This window comes from Gadus chalcogrammus, chromosome 10 (assembly GCF_026213295.1).
Source record: "Gadus chalcogrammus isolate NIFS_2021 chromosome 10, NIFS_Gcha_1.0, whole genome shotgun sequence".
NCBI classification, from domain to species: Eukaryota; Metazoa; Chordata; class Actinopteri; order Gadiformes; family Gadidae; genus Gadus; species Gadus chalcogrammus.
In genome coordinates this window covers 19,180,171-19,199,574 of record NC_079421.1, presented here as the reverse complement: position 1 = coordinate 19,199,574, position 19,404 = coordinate 19,180,171, and the positions used below count along the sequence as shown (strand labels likewise).

Below are 19,404 nucleotides of genomic sequence, written 5' to 3'. Positions count from 1 at the left end.
GTGATTTATGTCAGAATGCGCCGAGATATTGGAGATGAAGAACAGGAGTTACGGCAGTACATGTCAGCTGTCATGTTTCTCATGTAGCTTTCTCTCTCTCCCTCCCGTGTGTTCTAATGCAGACGGACATGTGGGGCCCCCCTTTCCCTGTCAGACATCTGAGAAGCTCCTGTGTACTCTAATGAGGAACAAAGCGCAGCGTTTATTTATTTTTTTGAACAGCAGTACAACAGCGTAATATACGGGGGGCCGGCTGCTCTCCGGGCGACAGGCGAGGACAGCTCCTGTCATTTAAACAACGACACAGACATTGTTTTTTTTATGTTTTTGCGTGAAACAACTGTTGTTCAATGACAGCGAGTGCTGCCTCCCACTAGCATGAGGTTGAAGGATTACACAAGAGGGCTTAATCTACTGTTTTTCTTCTTTTGAGTGCTTATATACATGTCAGATCTAATAGATAATAATGGATTTCTTGAATCAAATGCAATGGGATTTCAAATTTGGATATTGAGAAAGTACGGACTGAGACTATCGCTTACTTCAGTTTAAAGATATATAAACACAGCAATCTGATACCATTTTTTCCATATAGTACCTCCCCAGATATCTAATAATCCTGGGTTTGAGCTCCATCCCCATGAAGTGCAAGACTTCCATGACTTACAGTTCTTGTTTGTTGTTATTAAAGCTTTTACATGGTATTCAGTTATCTGATGTCCCCTAAAGCTGAGTTTGTGATTTACTTTTTACTTTGGCAAGCCTCACATCACACTCACACAGTTTGCCAAGCTATTTATGCTTATTTTCACAAATGTTTTGGTTCTTCGTGATTCATTTTAAGAAAAGTCAATCATAAAATGCGCACATTTGACAAAGCAGGACATATCTTCAAATTAATGTTTCGAAATGATCAGTTACCCGCCTGTACTACCTTAATGCAAGCAACCAAACACGGTCCTATGGTTTGTGGAACGACATGTAGAATGTTTTTTATTAATCTCTTTAACGTTTTTATCTAACACTTGATGTTCGGTGAATGAAATAAAATGCACGATGCAGGGTGCTTCATTCAGACAAAGAATACATGCCCTCAATTTATACTGGCACGCATTTGGGAGAGAATAATTCCTTAGCATGGCCACTATGCATGCAGGGAGTGGAAGCAAAAAGTTAAACACACACAAACACACACACACACTGTGCTGCTGTCGCACATTCATAGGAAATACGCCTTAAGACATTCTTTAAGTAGCGGTATCAATAAATTGGGATACTGTATCATTTCTAATGGGAAGGTATGGTGCTACCGTTCCAGTATCGGTATACTCTGCCACACTACCTTAGACCAAAGCACACATTTTCACACGAAAAATAGACTTCAGTCCTATTTGAAGCGAAAAAATACAGCTCACTACCTTTGTGCTCCCTGTTCTTTGCTATATTCAAAGAAAATCATTATATTTCTTATTTGGGTGCCACTTCAGATGTGAACTGAAACTCGTGCTCCTTGTGCATTGGGCTTTGCAATGTTTATTACCATAAGGAGAAAGCAAAGATCTTGTATAGTTAGATAGTTAAAGTAGCAGTAGCAAATACTGACCCAATACCTTTTAACAAAGACACGTCGTTTTCATATCCCTTTAGTTACTATTTATTTGTGACTTAGTTTAACTCCTTTCCGTCAAGACAAAATCGGATGCGAGTAGGATCGTCCCACTGCACCTGTTGGCAGTGAGGCACAGATGGAGGGATGATTGTGGTGGGAGCACCGTGAGGGAGGGGGATAAATTAAAGCCCCTCCCCACGTCCCTCCTCCTCCTTCGATAGGTTTGGGGCTCTGGTTGCCAGGTTCTGACCCGCTGCTCATGTAAGCGTTTATTCAACGCAGGCCGCAGGACTCCAACACGAACCAGATTGGATTTGCGGACGGAAGCTGCGAGGAAATGAGACAATAACCCTGAGTGAGAGAGCATGGGGGGAGGGGGGGGGGGTGGAGAGAGAGATGTTTGGAGCTGGGGGAGAGATTTCTCACACTCTCCATTACCCGCTTAATGAGGTGTTGCTCAACCATTGTTTTATTACAAGGAGGAGGAGAAGAGGGAAATCGGTGAGTTGGCCATAATGTCGCTGTGGACTCCTCTGCTAGTATGGCATCTGTTCCTTATACTCCCTGTGCTGTTCATATAATCTAACCTCCCCAACACCGACTCTCCCTTTCTTCTCCCACTATCTTTAACAAAAACACTTGCTATCTTTTAGCAATACTTTCTATCTTTTTCACAGAGGCGTAGACGCCGCCATTAATATACCTCCCAGTGGCTGAGTTTGCTATCCCATATTTCACCTTTATTTTGAAAATGCAGTGTTTGTCCTTTTTTTCCTCCCTGACCTTTGCCTGGTTTTAAATGCTCGTAATCTCCAGTGTCAAAGCAGTGCACATTAGCCGTCCCTACGTTCGCACTTCCGAGGGCTTGTTTCATAGTTCTTGTCTTCTACCCATTCAAATTTTATCTTTGAACAATTTTCTGAAGCACCACTACTTTCATCAAGTCGTTTGGTCCAGCCGTCCTCTCCCCTCCTATTGTATGAGCAGAAGGAAGTGGTGTGAGGCAGGCATTGCCGCTCAGTCTTCCCCTGAGTGCGTGGGAGCCAGAGATGTTTACGCCAGGGACCAGCAGGCACAAGTCTGTGAACCCCGTCCCTCAGAGGGCCCTGGGTCCTCATTGCGGGGGTTGGGTTCGATGTGCTGTGTAGAGAACTATGTAATGGCGGGTGAAAAGAAAATGAATTTACTATTTTCAAGCCTACAAACACGTTTGCACTCCCGCGACCTGCAGGAGGAAACATCTTCATCCATGGTTTATAAGACAATATGGTTGTGCTACTGTTTCTATGACTACTATGTCTACACTACACGGACCACCAAATACAGCGTGGAATTAGTTTTATCTCCCACTCCATGAAATAGATTGGCGGCGCACGGTTCACATTGGCTTCCCACCTACCTGCTGGTATAACAAATGCTGATGCGTGGCACTGCTGCATCGTTTTGCTCCTCTGAACAGAGAGGGAGATTGATTGCAGTGTGTGACTCATGCTATCTGGGAGGAGTTTGGCTGAGTGGGCTGTCCACGCCCACCACCTGACTGACGGCTTCCACAAAGGGTGTGTGTGTGTGTCTGAGAGAGAGAGAGTCAGAGAGAGAGAGAGAGAGAGAGAGAGAGAGAGAGAGAGCGAGAGAGAGAGAGACTCATGTCAAAACAAATACGACAAACACGACAGCCTTAACAATGGGCTTTTTTCGTAGACAGCAAGGATGTGATTGTCTGTAGGCATGACCAAGTGTGTGTTTGCTTCTGTGTGCACCGGCTATGCTGTGGGTTTTGTATTGACTTCTCTTGTCAGTCTCGCTCTCTCTCGCCCTTTCTCCCTCTCTTCCATTTTCATAGCTGATTAGCGTTTTTTGGAACAAGCGTAGGACCGTAGGGGAACAAGAATGTTCCCCTGTTTTTATTCCATTCCCTCTTAATTCCACAGTTATTGGCAATGAGTCGATGGAGATAAGAGCGCATTTCCATGGCGTCTTGTGTTCGTGGGAGTGTGGCCTCTGTGTCAACCACTCTATAGTCTCAGAGATCGGCATGTTTGATGGCGTAACCCTGTGCCCTAACAGTGGAGCAAAATGTTATCTCAGAATCAATTAAGGATTTGAATGTGTTTAATCTAACGTATGGAAATGTTTCCCTCGGTTGAACAGGAGTGGTAATTAGTCAACGCTGGGAGATGATTCAGGTGAATTGATGCAAACTGTCTTTTCACAGATCCACATGAATACAACGTGTATCAGTTCAATGTTTACTCTGCAACTGATTCATACCGTTTTTTGTTCTTGGATCCTTTTTTTCAACACTGCCGTTTTTCAAGTGATTCTCTTGGAAGATTCAGCTGACAAGCGTGGCCAATATGACCACATGCTGTGTCCTTGAGTTCTGCAGAGGACATTGACTATATATGTAACATGCCTAATTGGCCAGAGTCCTTGTATTATCAAGGCAATGTCGAACTCTGGGAATCCAGGTTCTGGAGTTCTGCTGTTCGCTGAAACGAAAGGGGTTGGACTGCGAACTGATGCCTACCAAAAGATAAAACATCCATAAAAGTCATCAAGTTTGACATTCACTTTGGAAATATTGCGTTAAAGCACTGTGTTATTGGGCATTCTATGGCGTGAAAAACTGATTTAAATTGAAGTTTAAGCTTTTTTACAAGCTATTTCGTGTCCCTTTCTAGCCTTGTTGTTCACACTGTAGATTGCGATTGTAAAACAAGTGAGCAGATTGGTAAATCAAATGTTCAACTAATAACACAGCAGCTCATTCCATACTTCATAAATCTTTATGGAGATTGAAAGGAGGACTGTGAAGCTGCTAGTCTGACATAACAGCTAAAGGAAGTAGTTCTATTCTTGACAGAGTCAAGGGGCAGGGGCTGTTTCATACTGGCTAGTATTGCCGACCTTTCTCCATACGTTATTAAATCGAACAATGTTTGCAATAATCGTTTGACATAATATTTACAGAAATTACCCAATACGTGGTTATATGTATAAAAGAAATATGATTTTCAACAAAAGCCTAAACAATTTCCCTTATTAAATGGTAATGAAAATGCTAATAATTGATTGCCCATGCATCCATTCTGCACAAGCTAATGAAGGCACCATATGGTGTATACATGATATGGCTCTGATGATCCTTACAAACTTGCATGCATGCCTACGTACATCCACACACACACACACACACACACACACACACACACACACACACACACACACACACACACACACACACAGACACACACACACACACACACACACACACACACACACACACACACACACACACACACACATGCATGTCTTGGTTTGTCTTGGTTTGTCTGGTTTTATCAGATTAGGAGGATTTGGCATCTGATAGCCATTCCTTGCAGCTTGCGGCCGTCTGAAAATGAGGCTTGAGCTGCAATGTTGCAAGTGCTGGAGCCGCCTGAGCATCTTCTAAACGGTTGTGGTTGGAAGCAGAAAGTAAAGACTCCAGTGAGTTTTTCAATTTGGATGTTCAAAGTGTCAAAATGCCTCCTGTCATATTCCTTTTTTAAATCCTTTGGACTGAGGCCCTCTTATAACGAGCAGTTTATTTGCACATTTATAAGCTAGAACATTGACTATGATCCATAATTAAAGTTCATTGAACATAGTGCTTACCATTATACTTTATTTTAACACCGTTTATGTCAGAGCCCTTAAGCAATATTATGGACCAATAAAAACCAACAGCAGTCTATAAGGCCAAATCCAAACTATTTAAACACAGTGAGAGAGAACCATGCTCTTCCAGTATACACATTACACATACAGAGTATACTGACAGCCATGGCCGTCTATACTATCCTACCATCCTATCGGACACATCCTGTGCAGATGATGCTGCTGTCTCCCCCCTGGTCATCAACACAGCGATCATATGGGCAGCAGGCAGAGACACTGATATCTGTCATGGGATATCTGGCTCACACTAAGCCCAGGAACAGCTGCGGGGAACGGGTACACTGGGAGCAGGGAGAGACAGAAGCAGCGGGAGTGGCACCTGACAGCTGCCCCTGTTGTGTTACCATCAATCCTTTCCAGGTTGCGGCTTTCTTTCTATTACCGGTACTTTATTAAAAAATAAGTAGAACTAGTTGGCCACAGTGCTGAGCAGGCAGGATGGCCTCGTGGTGTTTGTGAATTATGGAAGCAGCCGAAAAGATCTGGGTTAAAGTAACATTTAAAGTGCACCCTTTGCATAATTTTTTTCATTCCTGCAAATTGTACTTAAGTTCAAAGTCAGAGTCCAACGAGTCTGGGTGAACAGGGCATTTCACGTTCTTTCGCTTTACATTTTTTTCGACCAATCACGTTGCTGGGTGCGGGGATCTGTAAGCGCGTTATTCGGGAGCACAAACCCAACGAGCATTGGTCAACTGTAAAAAAGAGTCTTAAATGTTTAATATCAACACTGTGGAGACTGGCCACTGTAGAAAAAAATATTCCCCTTCTGAAAGCTGCGCCCACTCGAGCAAATCAGTTTTCTTTGGTAGAATATGTAAATAAACAGAAAACAAGGCGTCTGTTTTCAGGTTCCGGCCCAGGCTCTGTGCCTTCCCTAAGAAGTTCTGCTAGTAGGACTGTTGGATCCCCAGATTAAGAAGATCTAAATAAAATCACTGTAAATTACTTTTTATAAAAGCATCTGCTACATTAATAAATAGATAGCACTGGTGGCCATGATGGGGAGCCGATGGAAGATAGTGCTGGAGAAGTGAATTCCCATGTCACTAGTGCAGGTTCACTTTAAATGGCAAGATGGGAAAAAACGATGAAGACCTGCTATATTCCCAATAACCTACAGTTGTTTATTGTGTGCTACAGGTGCTTGTTATTGATGGGAAATCGATGGATGTAGACTGTAATGTGCAGTACACCCAGTGGACTTTACAATAACCAATAAATCACAACAAGGTCTGTGAGTTATTTCCCTAGTCGTCAATTCAACAATTCAAAAGTATACATATACAAAGTATATATACATTTCAAATAAAAATAAACGTACAATCCATTCCTCTTTTATCACAATAACATCTGGACCAATTGGCTGCCCTCTTCGCTAGATACTAGATACATGCACCGAGGTGGCTCCTCCACCAAGCAGATAAAACTCTGTATGTTGAATCCTTGTGTGACCGAACATAGACCTTCCCAACCTCCACCCCATCTGAGGGATTTGAAGGAGTCACCCCTAGGACCGAGCATTAAACATCATAACCGCTGAGCCAAATGACTGCGGCCAGACAGGTCAGCGATTACCACACTCCCAGGGGTATGGGGGGTGGGGGGGGGGGGGGGGGGGGGGGGGGGGACTGCAGCGCTTTCATCTCTGCTGCACACGCAGAAAATACATTTGGAAAAGGGGGGTACCTTTGCAAACCTGGCGGGTAAACCCTGGTGGAAAGGGACGGTCGAGAGGGTGAGAGAGGGACATTTGCGAGCTGGACAGGGTGCTGCAGGCCGTGGAAGGCAGATAGGTGTAGGACATTACTAGGTCTGCATGGTGAGGTGCAACATGTCTATTTCAGGGCATCGCTTTAAGTAGAGTGAGTCACCAAGCTATTTGAGCACTAAAAGCGATGTATGTGTGAATGTGTTTGTGCGTGCACTGTGCAGGTATATCTGTGTGTATGTGCGTGTGCCTGTGCGTGTGCGTGTGCGTGTGTGTGTGTGTGTGTGTGTGTGGATATGTGGGCTGGTGGGTAAGTAAGTGCATGTAACGACCACTAACACACACACTCTTAAAACACGCCCGTACAGTATGTGCGCTTCACTTGCCTGCGTAGATGGCTCTGCATGGCTCTGGCGGGTAAGGCCTTTTGGATGCGGGCCATGCTCTCCCCCGTTCTCCCCGTCTCTAGCAGTGAGCTGGCCCAGGGATGGGGACAGACAGCCCCTTCAATCTGCTTGGTAAATACTGTGAAACGTAAGGCCCTCCCGCAGCCACAGCGGAAAATAGCCCAGGCCAGAATAGCCCTGAGTCCGCACACAGAGATGGCTTTGTTTTAGAAAGCTAGGGGGGGATAGAGAGAATAGAGAAACATGAATGGTTGAATGGAACGGTATCAGAACAAAAGATTCGGGTAGAGGCAATTTGAGGAAGTTGAAGAAATGGTAGAAGCCGTGATGGTGGGAAATTGGATGGGAGAACGACTTTAGAGAGATGGCTGAAAGAAAAGGACTGAAGGATGGTGACGGATCCCTTCTGCTTGTGAAATGTCAATGGAACTGTGGGGTTTTATTGATTAACCTCTTCCCTCTCACTCTAGCCGCCCCTCCCCCACCCGTCCAACTTTCAACCAAAAGGCCAGCCGTCACAAAGTCTTCCCCGTAAAGTCGAAACAAATCCATGATTATTTCATAGCACGAAATGTCCCCCCCCGAAATGGAAAACAATTGAGCCGCAACTAATGCCTCGAGAAAATGTCACCTTATCCAAAATCCAACGGATTGATTCCTTGAAGTTGATAATGCAAACACTACTAAATTCAACCTTCTATTACTTTCTGGGTATCTTTCAGTTCTTGTTGTCTCACTCTGTACCCCCTCCCTTCTTCTCTTGTCTCTCTGCAGTCTGCTCCCAGTTCTCTAAGGGGGTGTACGCCATCATCGGGCTCTACGACCGTAAGACGGTCAACATGCTCATGTCCTTCTGTGGCGCGCTGCACGTGTGCTTCGTCACGCCGTCCTTTCCCATCGAGACGGCCAACCAGTTCGTCATCCAGCTGAGGCCCGAGCTGCAGGACGCCCTGGTGGGGGTGATCGACCACTACAGCTGGACCAAGTTTGTCTACATGTACAGCTCCGATTCAGGTAGAATAGATGCTGCTTCTCTTTCTCTCTCTCGCTCGATCACGCTCAATCTTGTTCTCTCGCACGCTCGATCTCGCACTCGATCTCTAGCTCTAGCTCTAGCTCTAGCTCTAGCTCTAGCTCTAGCTCTCTCGCTCTCTCTCTCTCTCTCTCTCTCTCTCTCTCTCTCTCTCTCTCTCTCTCCTCCCCCCCTCTCTCCCTCTCTCTCTCTCTCTCTCTCTCCCCCTCTCTCTACACTGACCGCATGCATAAGCCAGACCATATAGTCTCCCCTAACCCTGCTTCCCTGACAATGGTTGATCTTCATATTCTTGTGAATAAGTTGTCCAACGGATAATAATGTGAGGAAAGTTTGCAAATGACGGAGATAACGAGATGGAATTAAATAAATAAAACGAGAGAAGAAAGGAAAGAAAAAAAGATGGAGGGACAGAGGAAAGGGGGATGCTTGGATAAGCCTCACCGGCATGCTTTCTCCATGTCCTATTCCTCTGCTTCTCTTGCGTTATTTGATCTTCATATTCTAGTTGTGTGTGATCCGACAAATAATTGCAGAGTGGCAGACTGGCAGTGTTGGAGTGGGATGTCGGTGGTGTACGTTTCTCACACTGTGACCCTTCCGCTCAGGGTTTCAGGCTTTCATTATGGGATGTGTCGCTATGTTTGTGTATCAAACAATAATGCTATGTGGTTGTGATCAATGCGAAAAAGACAGAAATGGCAACTGCGGGCTGTGTGCAAGGCTGCTATTGGGAGTACCAGTCGTTACACAGAGCGCCATGAGTCACCGTCTTATTGCCATGGCAACAGCAATGGGGTCAAACGTAGCTAATTTGTCGAAATGAGCAATCGTCAAAGAATTTGTTCTTTTCTGCCCGTGGTTTGGAACAGAGAGTAGGACACAGAGGAGGGTATTGACCCAGCGGTTGCCAATAGATGGAGCAGACAATGGGTCGTATAATTAAGTTTTTTTTTTGGCAAGAATTGCCTTTTTTCCTTTCGAAGTTATGAAAGACGAATATTTGAGAATGCAATTATAACGCCAGCCTCTGTGTAAAAGTATGCCTGCAAGGCACAAAAGGACAATCTGTCAACACCAGGTGTGGTAGTCATCCCCCCTCCTGTTCCCCCCGCCTCCATTCTTCTTAAGCCAATCAGATGCTAACTTCCCACAATGCAGTGTCAACTTCACCAGGTGTTGTGTGTATCGGAGCATGTCCATGATAGATCTACTTTCTGGGTTTGTGCCTGTGTGTGTGTGTGCGTGTTTGTTTCCGAGTGGTCAATTTCCCTCTATAATCCCAATTGAATTTCTTCCATTATTTTTTATTTTACAATTATATGTTAAAAAAAAGTCAATTTCTTTATATTTACAATATACCTAATAAAGTATACATAGGCTTATGCATTGCCTATGCCATAAGCCTATGTATACGGTAGCATGTGGTTGTTAAACATTCATACATATTCACACACTTTCTTGCTAAGTAAGTAATATTATTAAGCACAAAATTATATCATATCAACGCCTCATCGAGGCGTTTACATTGAGTTGAATGGGACTGTACACACACAACTCAATTTCAGCGAAAGGGCAACACTAAACACCAAGGTCCATTTTTACGGCTCTAGCAAGAGGATAAATACGTTATCCAATCACATTCAGCTGTCTTTGTCATAGTCACCATGGACACCGTGCAAGTTGTAGGACATGGCAGAGGTAACAGCCTGTCTACGTTTCTCAACACACAGTATTCTGACTGCATCCATGGTGGTTAACAACGATTATAGTGTGCACCACAAGCGACAGCTTAATTGCACCTTGTATACGTGAATGTAGCTTGATTTTGATTACATGAAGGTGTGCAGTTGTATCGCAACAGTTTTTGTTTTGGATACCAACTTTCTTGTGATAGCCTATTTTAGTTATTGAACAGGGGAAACAACCTCAAAAACTAGCGTCTCCTAAACATCCATGTATTAAAGAATGCACAACCACTTATCATAATCCCTCTCATCCATGCATAGTCATTCGCTACACTATTTTACACTTACAAAGAAAAACTCCAGTATAATCCAATCCTCTGAATCCATAGGATATTTTGGTGAATGGAAGGAGCATAAGCTCGTCTTCACTAGGCTATATAGATTGAGTATTCCATCAGCCTTTTCACCGGTACGATTATTATAGGAATATGTTGCATGATCCCTTTTAACGTGCGTGAAAACTATTTTTCATCAGCCTTCGTGTGACAAAAGCCGTTTGGTTTCCATGCGGTTAGGCCGAGTTCAGAAGGGCGAGATTCGCTTAGGTCAGCCAACACAATTATTAAAAAGATATTCATACACATTCGAATTGTAATTTCAGCATTAGGTTAGACTCCAGAAATGTCTTCCAACAGCACTAGTGTTTGTGTGTGTGTGTGCAGGTGGATACATGTTGTTTGTGTATGTGTTTTGTACCTGGGCATTGGCATGTCTGCATGGCTGACATGTGCATGACTTGTCTAGGCAAGCGAGTGTCTTAGACAAGCCATGCTCAAAACCACATTTCTAACAAATAAACTATATTAAAACTAAAATGTTCCTCTATGATTCTGCTGTGATGTCTCCTGTTTTGTCTATCGTCTTATTTCCAACGTCAGGGGAAGCAAGGGGATTAAGTGTGCTTTAACTGACAAATCCCGTTCTCGCTTTGTGCCCAAACTACCCACAGACAGACACACACAAGCACATCCACACCCACACCTCAGTGCTGTTTCAGATCGGAAATGCCACAAGAACCCTTGAAGTCCCCTCAATCAGACGGTCGGAAAGTGCAGGGCCACGTATGACCACGTGTGTGTGTGTGTGTTTAAAGTCACGTGACATTTGAGAGGTAGTCTGTTGGAATCCCTATCAGCAGTGCCTGTTGCCTGGATACATATTTTACAAATATCCTTCCTACTCATTTTCTTTAATCCCTCAAGAGAAATATTTATTTGACTGTTATGAATATTTGTGTGTATTTGGTCTTTTTCGTGCCAATGAATATTTATTTTGGCAATTTCTCATGAATATAAAAAATGTTGCAATAGTTGCAGCCGGAAATGTCATGATATGAGCAAAATCTCGATAATTCATTTTGGCCTTGTCACGCAGCGTTCCCCGTCTGTCTGGAGACAAAGTGCCCCTGGTCCCAAGGCAGCAGCAGGCAAAACAAACGCGTTGTCCATTTAAACCTCATCATAAACAATGCTTGCAGATTCATTTCCCAAAGTGTGTCGTACGGTCTACCTGTGGCCTGTAACCAGGGTGTCTGTGTGCGTAAAATGGTTGTGTTGACAGCTACTCTGTGCTATTAGTCACACGCCAGGTGCCTTTATTTTTTTTACCTTGCCAAGGTCTGCTTTAGCTTCTCTGACTGGGGACTTGATTTATAGGAACGCATTAGCCTGCTAGCGCTCCCTATTTCTTCCTTCATTCTCTCCCTCGTTCCTGGTTTCTTTCTCATTAATTAGCATGTTACTTGTATGTTTTTTTTTGTTGCATGAATTGATTGGAAATGTTTGATGAAGGAGAAAGGGAGGGAGTATTGTAGGAATAAATTGCAAGGGACTTGAAACGCTTTGATGTGTCGTGACCAGCTCAACATTTGTATATTATTGGGTCTTTCACCACTGAATTAAATTTTTTAAAAAAGACATGGAGAGAGCAAAATTGAAATAGAAAAAGAAGGAAAGAAAGAAGTTATAAGAAAGAATGGCTTGAATGAAATGCTTGACTGTGTTGTTGCACGGAGCTGTCCATGGTGCTGAAACCACTATGTCCAACTGGACTTGGAAACAACAGCTCAGCCGTTTCCACAGGATTCGCAGGCTTGACACACAGTACTGATGTAGAGCCCAGGCCATCCTCAGGCCTTTCATCAATTTCACCGCTCAAAATAAATCTGCAGAGGGTCCAAAATGATTCACCCATGAGCAAAACCGATTGTATAAAAACTGCAAAATTCAAGGAGCTATGATTTGCTTTTTACCTGTCCATTTTTGTATGCTACCTTAGCAGCCCACCTAGTTTTACATTTTTATTGCTTCTACATAAAATGCCAGTCACGCTAATGCTTTTTTCATCACATTCAAATACATTACAAAAATTTCACAATGTTTGAAGTTCAGAAAACCTTATGATAATATGTAGAAATCGTTCAGGCTATAGCTGTGACGGAAAACACACGCACATTCTCCCAATCAACCTTTGATTATTCGCAGGTAGAACAACAGAAGGTTTTCTGTTGCACAGACGTGTTGACACCAACCGGGAGTGCTATGAAATACAAACGAAGGACCGCTGTGTGATTAATCCTCTCAACTTTTTTTCAATAATTACTTTGGTTGTTCAACTCAGCTGGGTAATATCTGCCAATCAGCTCCAGTTGTTTCCACCCTGGTTTCTAATTGGTTCACCGTAGGGCAGCTATAAGGAAGAACAGCCACAGTCTGATTGTAAATCTGTTGGCGCGATCAATGTGAACTCTAATCACCTTTTATTTCCTGTCGTCCCGAGTGATTAACCCGCTCTGCGGCGCCTTTGGCCCCTCTGCCCCTCGTCCCCCCGGGGAAGACAGTAGTGTCACAGCGTATTGGAGTGGTGTGCAACACCACTCCAATACATAAGCTAATTGACACTGGGAGGCCACTTCACCTTGGTGAGATTGGGCCATCTGCTAGCATATACAGGGGCCATCGAGTGTGGAAGAAGGAACTGTGGCCGGTTTACTCGTGATAACAACATTGGCATACACTGTGCTGGATAATGGACTCTTATTTATCTACTCGGCCGCAGCACTGATTCAGAATGGTTTGCTTATCAGACACAGGTTAGGGTCTTGGTTAACCTTTCTTTTACCTGGTCGTATGTCTTGGAGCAAGCCGGTGTTTACATACTGAGTTGTGAGCTGCACTGCGGTGTTAATGGTGCGTGCACAACCATGGCATAAAATATACCCTCCCGAGTATTCAGTTCAGTTGATAGATACGAGTCATTAAGCTAGTCGTCCATGATTCAGGCCTCTAACGCCACGTAGAGAATACTCACGTTGGTTTTTTCCACATTTAGATGTTCTCTCACGCCCTTTCATCCAGTTTGAATCCAGACTTGGTACACTTATGCACTTTGTGTTGTTTTTAGCTTCCATGCAGAACTTGATGTCGAACTGCACTTTGTATCTTGAGATGACACAATTATGCAAATAATAAAAAAAAAACATTAAATGATTCATCTTTCTGATTATGATTGCTTCTCTGCACTTCAGTTGTGTGTTTTTGATTGTTCCGCAGCCTCACTTGAAAGTCACTTTGGATGAAAGAGTCTGCTGCTGAATCTCTAAATATAAATGTAAATGCCTCTTCCATCCGCCATGCGAGTTTACCCATTTGGGTTATTTTTATGTCATTTTTCTATTGACAGGACTTTCCGTGCTTCAGAAAGTTCTGGACACGGCAGCGGAAAGGAACTGGCTGGTGACGTCGGTCAACGTGGAGACCATGACGGAGGCGTCCTTCCTCAAGGTGTTCCAGGACCTGGACAAGAGGAAGGAGGGCCAGATCATCATCGACTGTGAGACCGAGCGGCTTACCGGCATCCTCAAGAAGGTACCCTATGACTCATGGTTTCATTTTGTTCTGCATTAGCATTGGCAGAAAGCAGAGAGTGAGCATGAAAAGTGTTGAGACTTTCGCTCTTGGCTAAATATTTAGTTAAAATAACAGTTTGTTTCTTTCCCTTAGCTATTTCATCAATGACACAGCCCCATATGCCGAGTCGCAAGTGACAAATAAACTAAATTACATTCGATAATTATGACCATGAATATGAAATGCCTGGCCCAGATTGTTGCATCGATACATCACGGAACATAAAAGCTGTCAGCATGTTCAGTAGTCGCAAACCAGCCCATTTGTATTTAATGTCTGCCCTAATCACAGCATTAGTGTCTATATAATACAACTATTAATCCAGTGTCAACCGATCTGACACCACATAGTGTGCAGACACAATGTAGCGATAGAACAGCTTATGGTAAACTGCAGATGGACGTAGCAGATTGAATCGGATGAACAAAGAACAGACGGAACTCAAGTGGTTTCAGAGCCAAAATGGCGGTGTAATCTGGTGGTTCTTTCCCCCGGACCACTGCGGACAGTAAAGATAGATAACTGGGCACTGGCATTCTGGAGCCAGCCATTCCACGGCAACAAAACCGGCCCCTCGCAAATCACTGTGCAGCTGGAGCGGGGGGGGGGGGGGGGTTGCATGGCCATTAGCCCGCACAGCAGACACATGCACAATTACACTCTTGCATCCGCAAACCCGCGCACACACACACACACACACACACACACACACACACAAACAGTGAATAGTAAAGGCACTAAAAACATTTAAAGCTTTTTATTAATGTGTTAGTGTTTAATGGGCTGGATGAAATGGGTTTATTTTTTCTTCGAATATATTTTTAATTGTTTTTGTGGTTTTCATATTTATTAGAACAAGTATACTTTTGGGTTCGTACACACACACACACACATGCTGACCCACTGTGTACTCATACTGTATCATACACATGCAGACACAGCGAGGCAAACATGTCTGAACACAGTTCACACACATTCAAACAATGACACACCTGCATACTAAACACATGCAAACACAATCACACTCAAACACACACAGAAGCAAACATGATAAGGCACACACACACACTCACGCACACACATATACACACAAACACCCACACAAACAAACAAAAACCTAATCACAAGCACACACACACATTCAAACACTCAGGTGCTTCCCATCCTAATGTGAAGGCAGTAGATGGTGTGTGTGAATGTTATTGATGGTTCTGTGCCACCAAGTTAAGGTTATTGCTTCAGCCCCCTCTGCGCTACAAGGAGCTGAGCCTCACAAGTTCTCCTGTAGGACAGCCTCAATCCATCACCAGCATCTGCTGCCTGATGCCAGAGTAGCTCACACACACACACACACACACACACACACACACACACACACACACACACACACACACACACACACACACACACACACACACACACACACACACACACACACACACACACACACAAACACACACACATGTATCAATATATGTGCAGACAACCCTTTTTTATAAACACACATACAGATGTGAAACATACGCTTACTAATACACTCTCAATTACACACACACGCACAAATGCACACACACACACACACACTTCCAAACACACTCACACACCCATTCTAATATGCACTCACTGATACATTTATACTTACAGTTACACACTCAGATAAACACACACACACATTTAAATTCACAGACACACACACACACACACACTTTCACTCACCCATTTAGACACCCTTCTCTCATACGCACTCACTGATACAGTAACACGAACATACTTGGGCTAGTACATGGCAGAGGAGGCAGAGTTCTGCCCCCCACACTCCCTTACGCAGTCATCTAGCTGATACCCAGCGATGAGCTCCCTAGGCGATGAGGGGGTAGATCCCAGTGTCCCGCCCCCACCAGCCGTAGCCTAGAGGGATGCTTTAGTGGACTGAATGCAGATGTACTCCCCTCCAGGCTACTGTGTCTCCGGTTCAGTGTTCCGTTCTCCCTTAGATAAATCTTCATGTCGGCTATAAACCCCACATGTTTCATTCAGAGAGCGAAAAAAACATAGCTGAGCGTTCGGGATTCAAATTGAATCCCGAACACTAAATAAGGAATTAAAATGATTCGGCCGAAATGAAAACATTCCCGTCCGTCAAGACGTTGTTATATTAGCGCTGAGTGACTGACGGCGTCTGGGGTCGTTGGAGAGGTGTCTTGATTTATTGGTGTCAGTGTCTGTCTCTGGCTGTGGCTCCTCGCCAGGTTTCCCGTGCCCCGGGCGTGGCTGACGGGGACTGCCTTTCACTCAGGTCACCATTAATAACAAATGCTACCGTCTGCTGGGGCCCTACAGCACCGTTAACCAAGAGCAGCCTCACTCCCCGCAGGCACACACACACACACACACACATGCACGCAAGTACAGGCGTGCGTGTATATATTAACAGACACAGGCACAGGCGCACACTTGCACACATAGACACATACACACTCAAGCATGCACTCACATAGGATAAGTAATGTGTGTGTGTCTACACACAAATGCATAAATGTGTACATGCACACGTAATGATGCACACGCTTGCACACTTTTTACATTGGAGTTGATGTGGCTATGGAGATGTCCTATCCCCACCTACTCAGCCCGGGAGAGTATTGTGTCAGGATAGACAGGGACACACAAAGGGGACAGTGGGGTCAATCCCAGTGTGCATCAGGATGCTCCTTATCCTCCTTACCACATCTGTTACTGTCTAATTCCTGCGTTAGACGTACATATGGTATAGAGAACTTCATTCTCCTATCTGACCGTGTAATTATCTGTCACATTTTGGTAAGAGTTTGAGATATCTTATCAAACAGCTACATAATGTTGTATTAAACCAGGCTTATGGCAGAATAATGCCAGCAGTGTAGCAGATCTGCCACTCTTTTCACTCTGCGATGAAGCTCCTTGAAGCTCCCTGGCAAGCTGTCTCGCCAAGCTAGTTTAGATCCATTAAGGCAAGGTCAAGTAAACTGGGTCCAAATGATGGGTAATTCAACACAGAAGGGGGTCGCTCTCTGGCTCTCTCTTTCCCGCTGCCTCTCGCCCCTCTCCTTGTCTTGCTATCTTACTCTTTGTCTTGCTTTCTTTTTATATTCCTCTGCCTTGTTCCCTCCTGCTCTCTCTGCTGTGTTCTCTTTTTAACTAAATGTTTGGTTTTTGTTTGTTTGTTGTTTCTTCAGATCGTCGAACAAGGCAAGAATGCTAAAAGCTACCACTACATCTTGGCCAACATGGTAAGTTTGTTTGTCTTTTTGCATTCATATATTCATCTATATATATCCTAGTCACCATTCTACACAGACGACCTTTGTAGGACCCACAACATTGGACCAAACAGTGTTTTCTGGCTACCCCTTTATTCGCAGACTTGCTCTGACAATAAAATATTATCATATCGTATCATGATTAAGTTTAAAGACCTAAAGATGGCACTCAATTTCCCCCAAAATATAGCTATTGTTAAACGTACAGTATAGTGCTTCTATAGCACTCAAGCATTAGCCAGTCTGAGGTCTTTCCCCTTTTTCACTGCTGGTTAGCTTATTGCTTCAAGAAGATAATCAGAATACATCTTAGTAAAAGCCAACCGAGCAAGAAAATACAAAACTAAGTGAATCAAATGAAATGTAATTCATCAAAATGGATACAAATTAGGTTTAAAATAACAGAACGATATAAGAGCAGGGAGTTCAATGGAATTAAGTCAAATTCAGAATAGATCAGACCAGTAAATACGAACCCAGAGTATAAAGGAGACATGGAATGAGCCCCGGCTTAAATTGGAGTGCTGGACGTGAGGTCTAATTGTTCCCGACGCTCCCAGTTTGCGGCGCCGCGCAGCGTAGCTGGGGGAGATAGACAGTGAGAGGTCAGGCGGACAATGTGCACAGGCTAATGTGCATTAGCTCCCTTTGTCGGCTGCAGTTTTCTTCCAAAGCACACGGTCGGTAGACCCATACAGCTCAATCTAGGGCCCCGCTAAACACAGTGAAATAAGAGCGAACATTTATATCAACAGAAGCTTTGGTGAAAACCAGCGATAATATGCAGCTGGGATCTTTTAGATTGGCTCAATATTGTTATTTTTCTGTCTGGCCAGTCTCCCAGATATAATTAAAAAATTAGAATTCTTGGACGGCAGCAAAGACATCAATGCTAAGTGGCATAATAATATATGATGAGCTCATACAAATATGTGTGTTTGTGTCTGTGAATATCGAGTTGTAGCGTGAAGGCAGAGGGCATTGTTTAGATCCACAAATACAGAAGCAATACGTTTATTACTCGTAGCCTTCATTCAACCTCCTCCTCTTCTTCCAACCTATGTGTGAGCATCGGCTAGAGAAATACGGATCTTGTTTCTATAGTAACCTGCTCATCCCAATGCACTGCATTAACCGGCACATGGAGCAGAAGAAGGTGAGGGAGAAAAAAGGAGAAGACACAACAGACATCTGTTGGGCGGAGAAATATGGATACCTGGCAACCCAGATCCATCAAGATAGGCATGAGACGGAGCCGGAGATTGGATCCTTCTCTTTTCCCTTCATCTCTGCCGGGCCACCCATCAGCCCCGGCCTGTCACCGGCAATCCCTTGGTCCCAGAGAGTAGCAGGCACACACATTCATCTGAACCTCTTGGGCGGGTGGGTCGAGGGGGCGTCCAGGTTTCCCTACCTACAGCCACTGCTCTTATCTCCTTTTATTCGCATTTTAGCAGAGTAAGGTTTCCAAATGTTATATTTTCAGCCATTTGTCACAATATTATGCATTGATTCATGGCTGAGAACAAATGTGCTGTAAGTCGCCTTGGATACAAGCCTCTCCTAAATGACTAGAGGTAATTGTGATGTATTGAGTTATGTCTCCGTTCAACTCGCTCAGATGCAGAACACATAACAGTGACTTTTAGAAAAAGCATGGTAAGGTGTGAGGTTGAGGCAGTGAGAGGGGAGGTCTATGGATAACTGGAAGGTGATGTTTATCACCGAGAATTTCGGTATAATCCAGAGAGACAGACTTGTTTGATCCGCATATAAAAGCAGCTGTCTTTGGACGCAGTTGTTGCTCAGTTGAACAGCCCAACAGTGTAGAAAAGGCGTCCCACAACAACCAACAAATTTTCCCCTTTCGATTATCGGCCTCTCTCTCTCTCTCTCTCTCTCTCTCTCTCTCTCTCTCTCTCTCTCTCTCTCTCTCTCTCTCTCTCTCTCTCTCTCTCTCTCTCTC

General features: G+C 44.1%; 1 protein-coding gene across 1 annotated transcript in view; it reads left to right on the top strand.

The window, feature by feature from the left end:
- gria1a (glutamate receptor, ionotropic, AMPA 1a) overlaps positions 1-19,404 on the top strand; it is a 62,658-nt gene that overhangs the window by 6,730 nt on the left and 36,524 nt on the right. Inside the window, exons 3-5 of the mRNA XM_056600909.1 lie at positions 8,225-8,464; positions 13,913-14,097; positions 17,355-17,408. Coding sequence (XP_056456884.1) covers positions 8,225-8,464; positions 13,913-14,097; positions 17,355-17,408 — 479 coding nt within the window. The remainder of the gene's footprint in view (positions 1-8,224; positions 8,465-13,912; positions 14,098-17,354; positions 17,409-19,404) is intronic.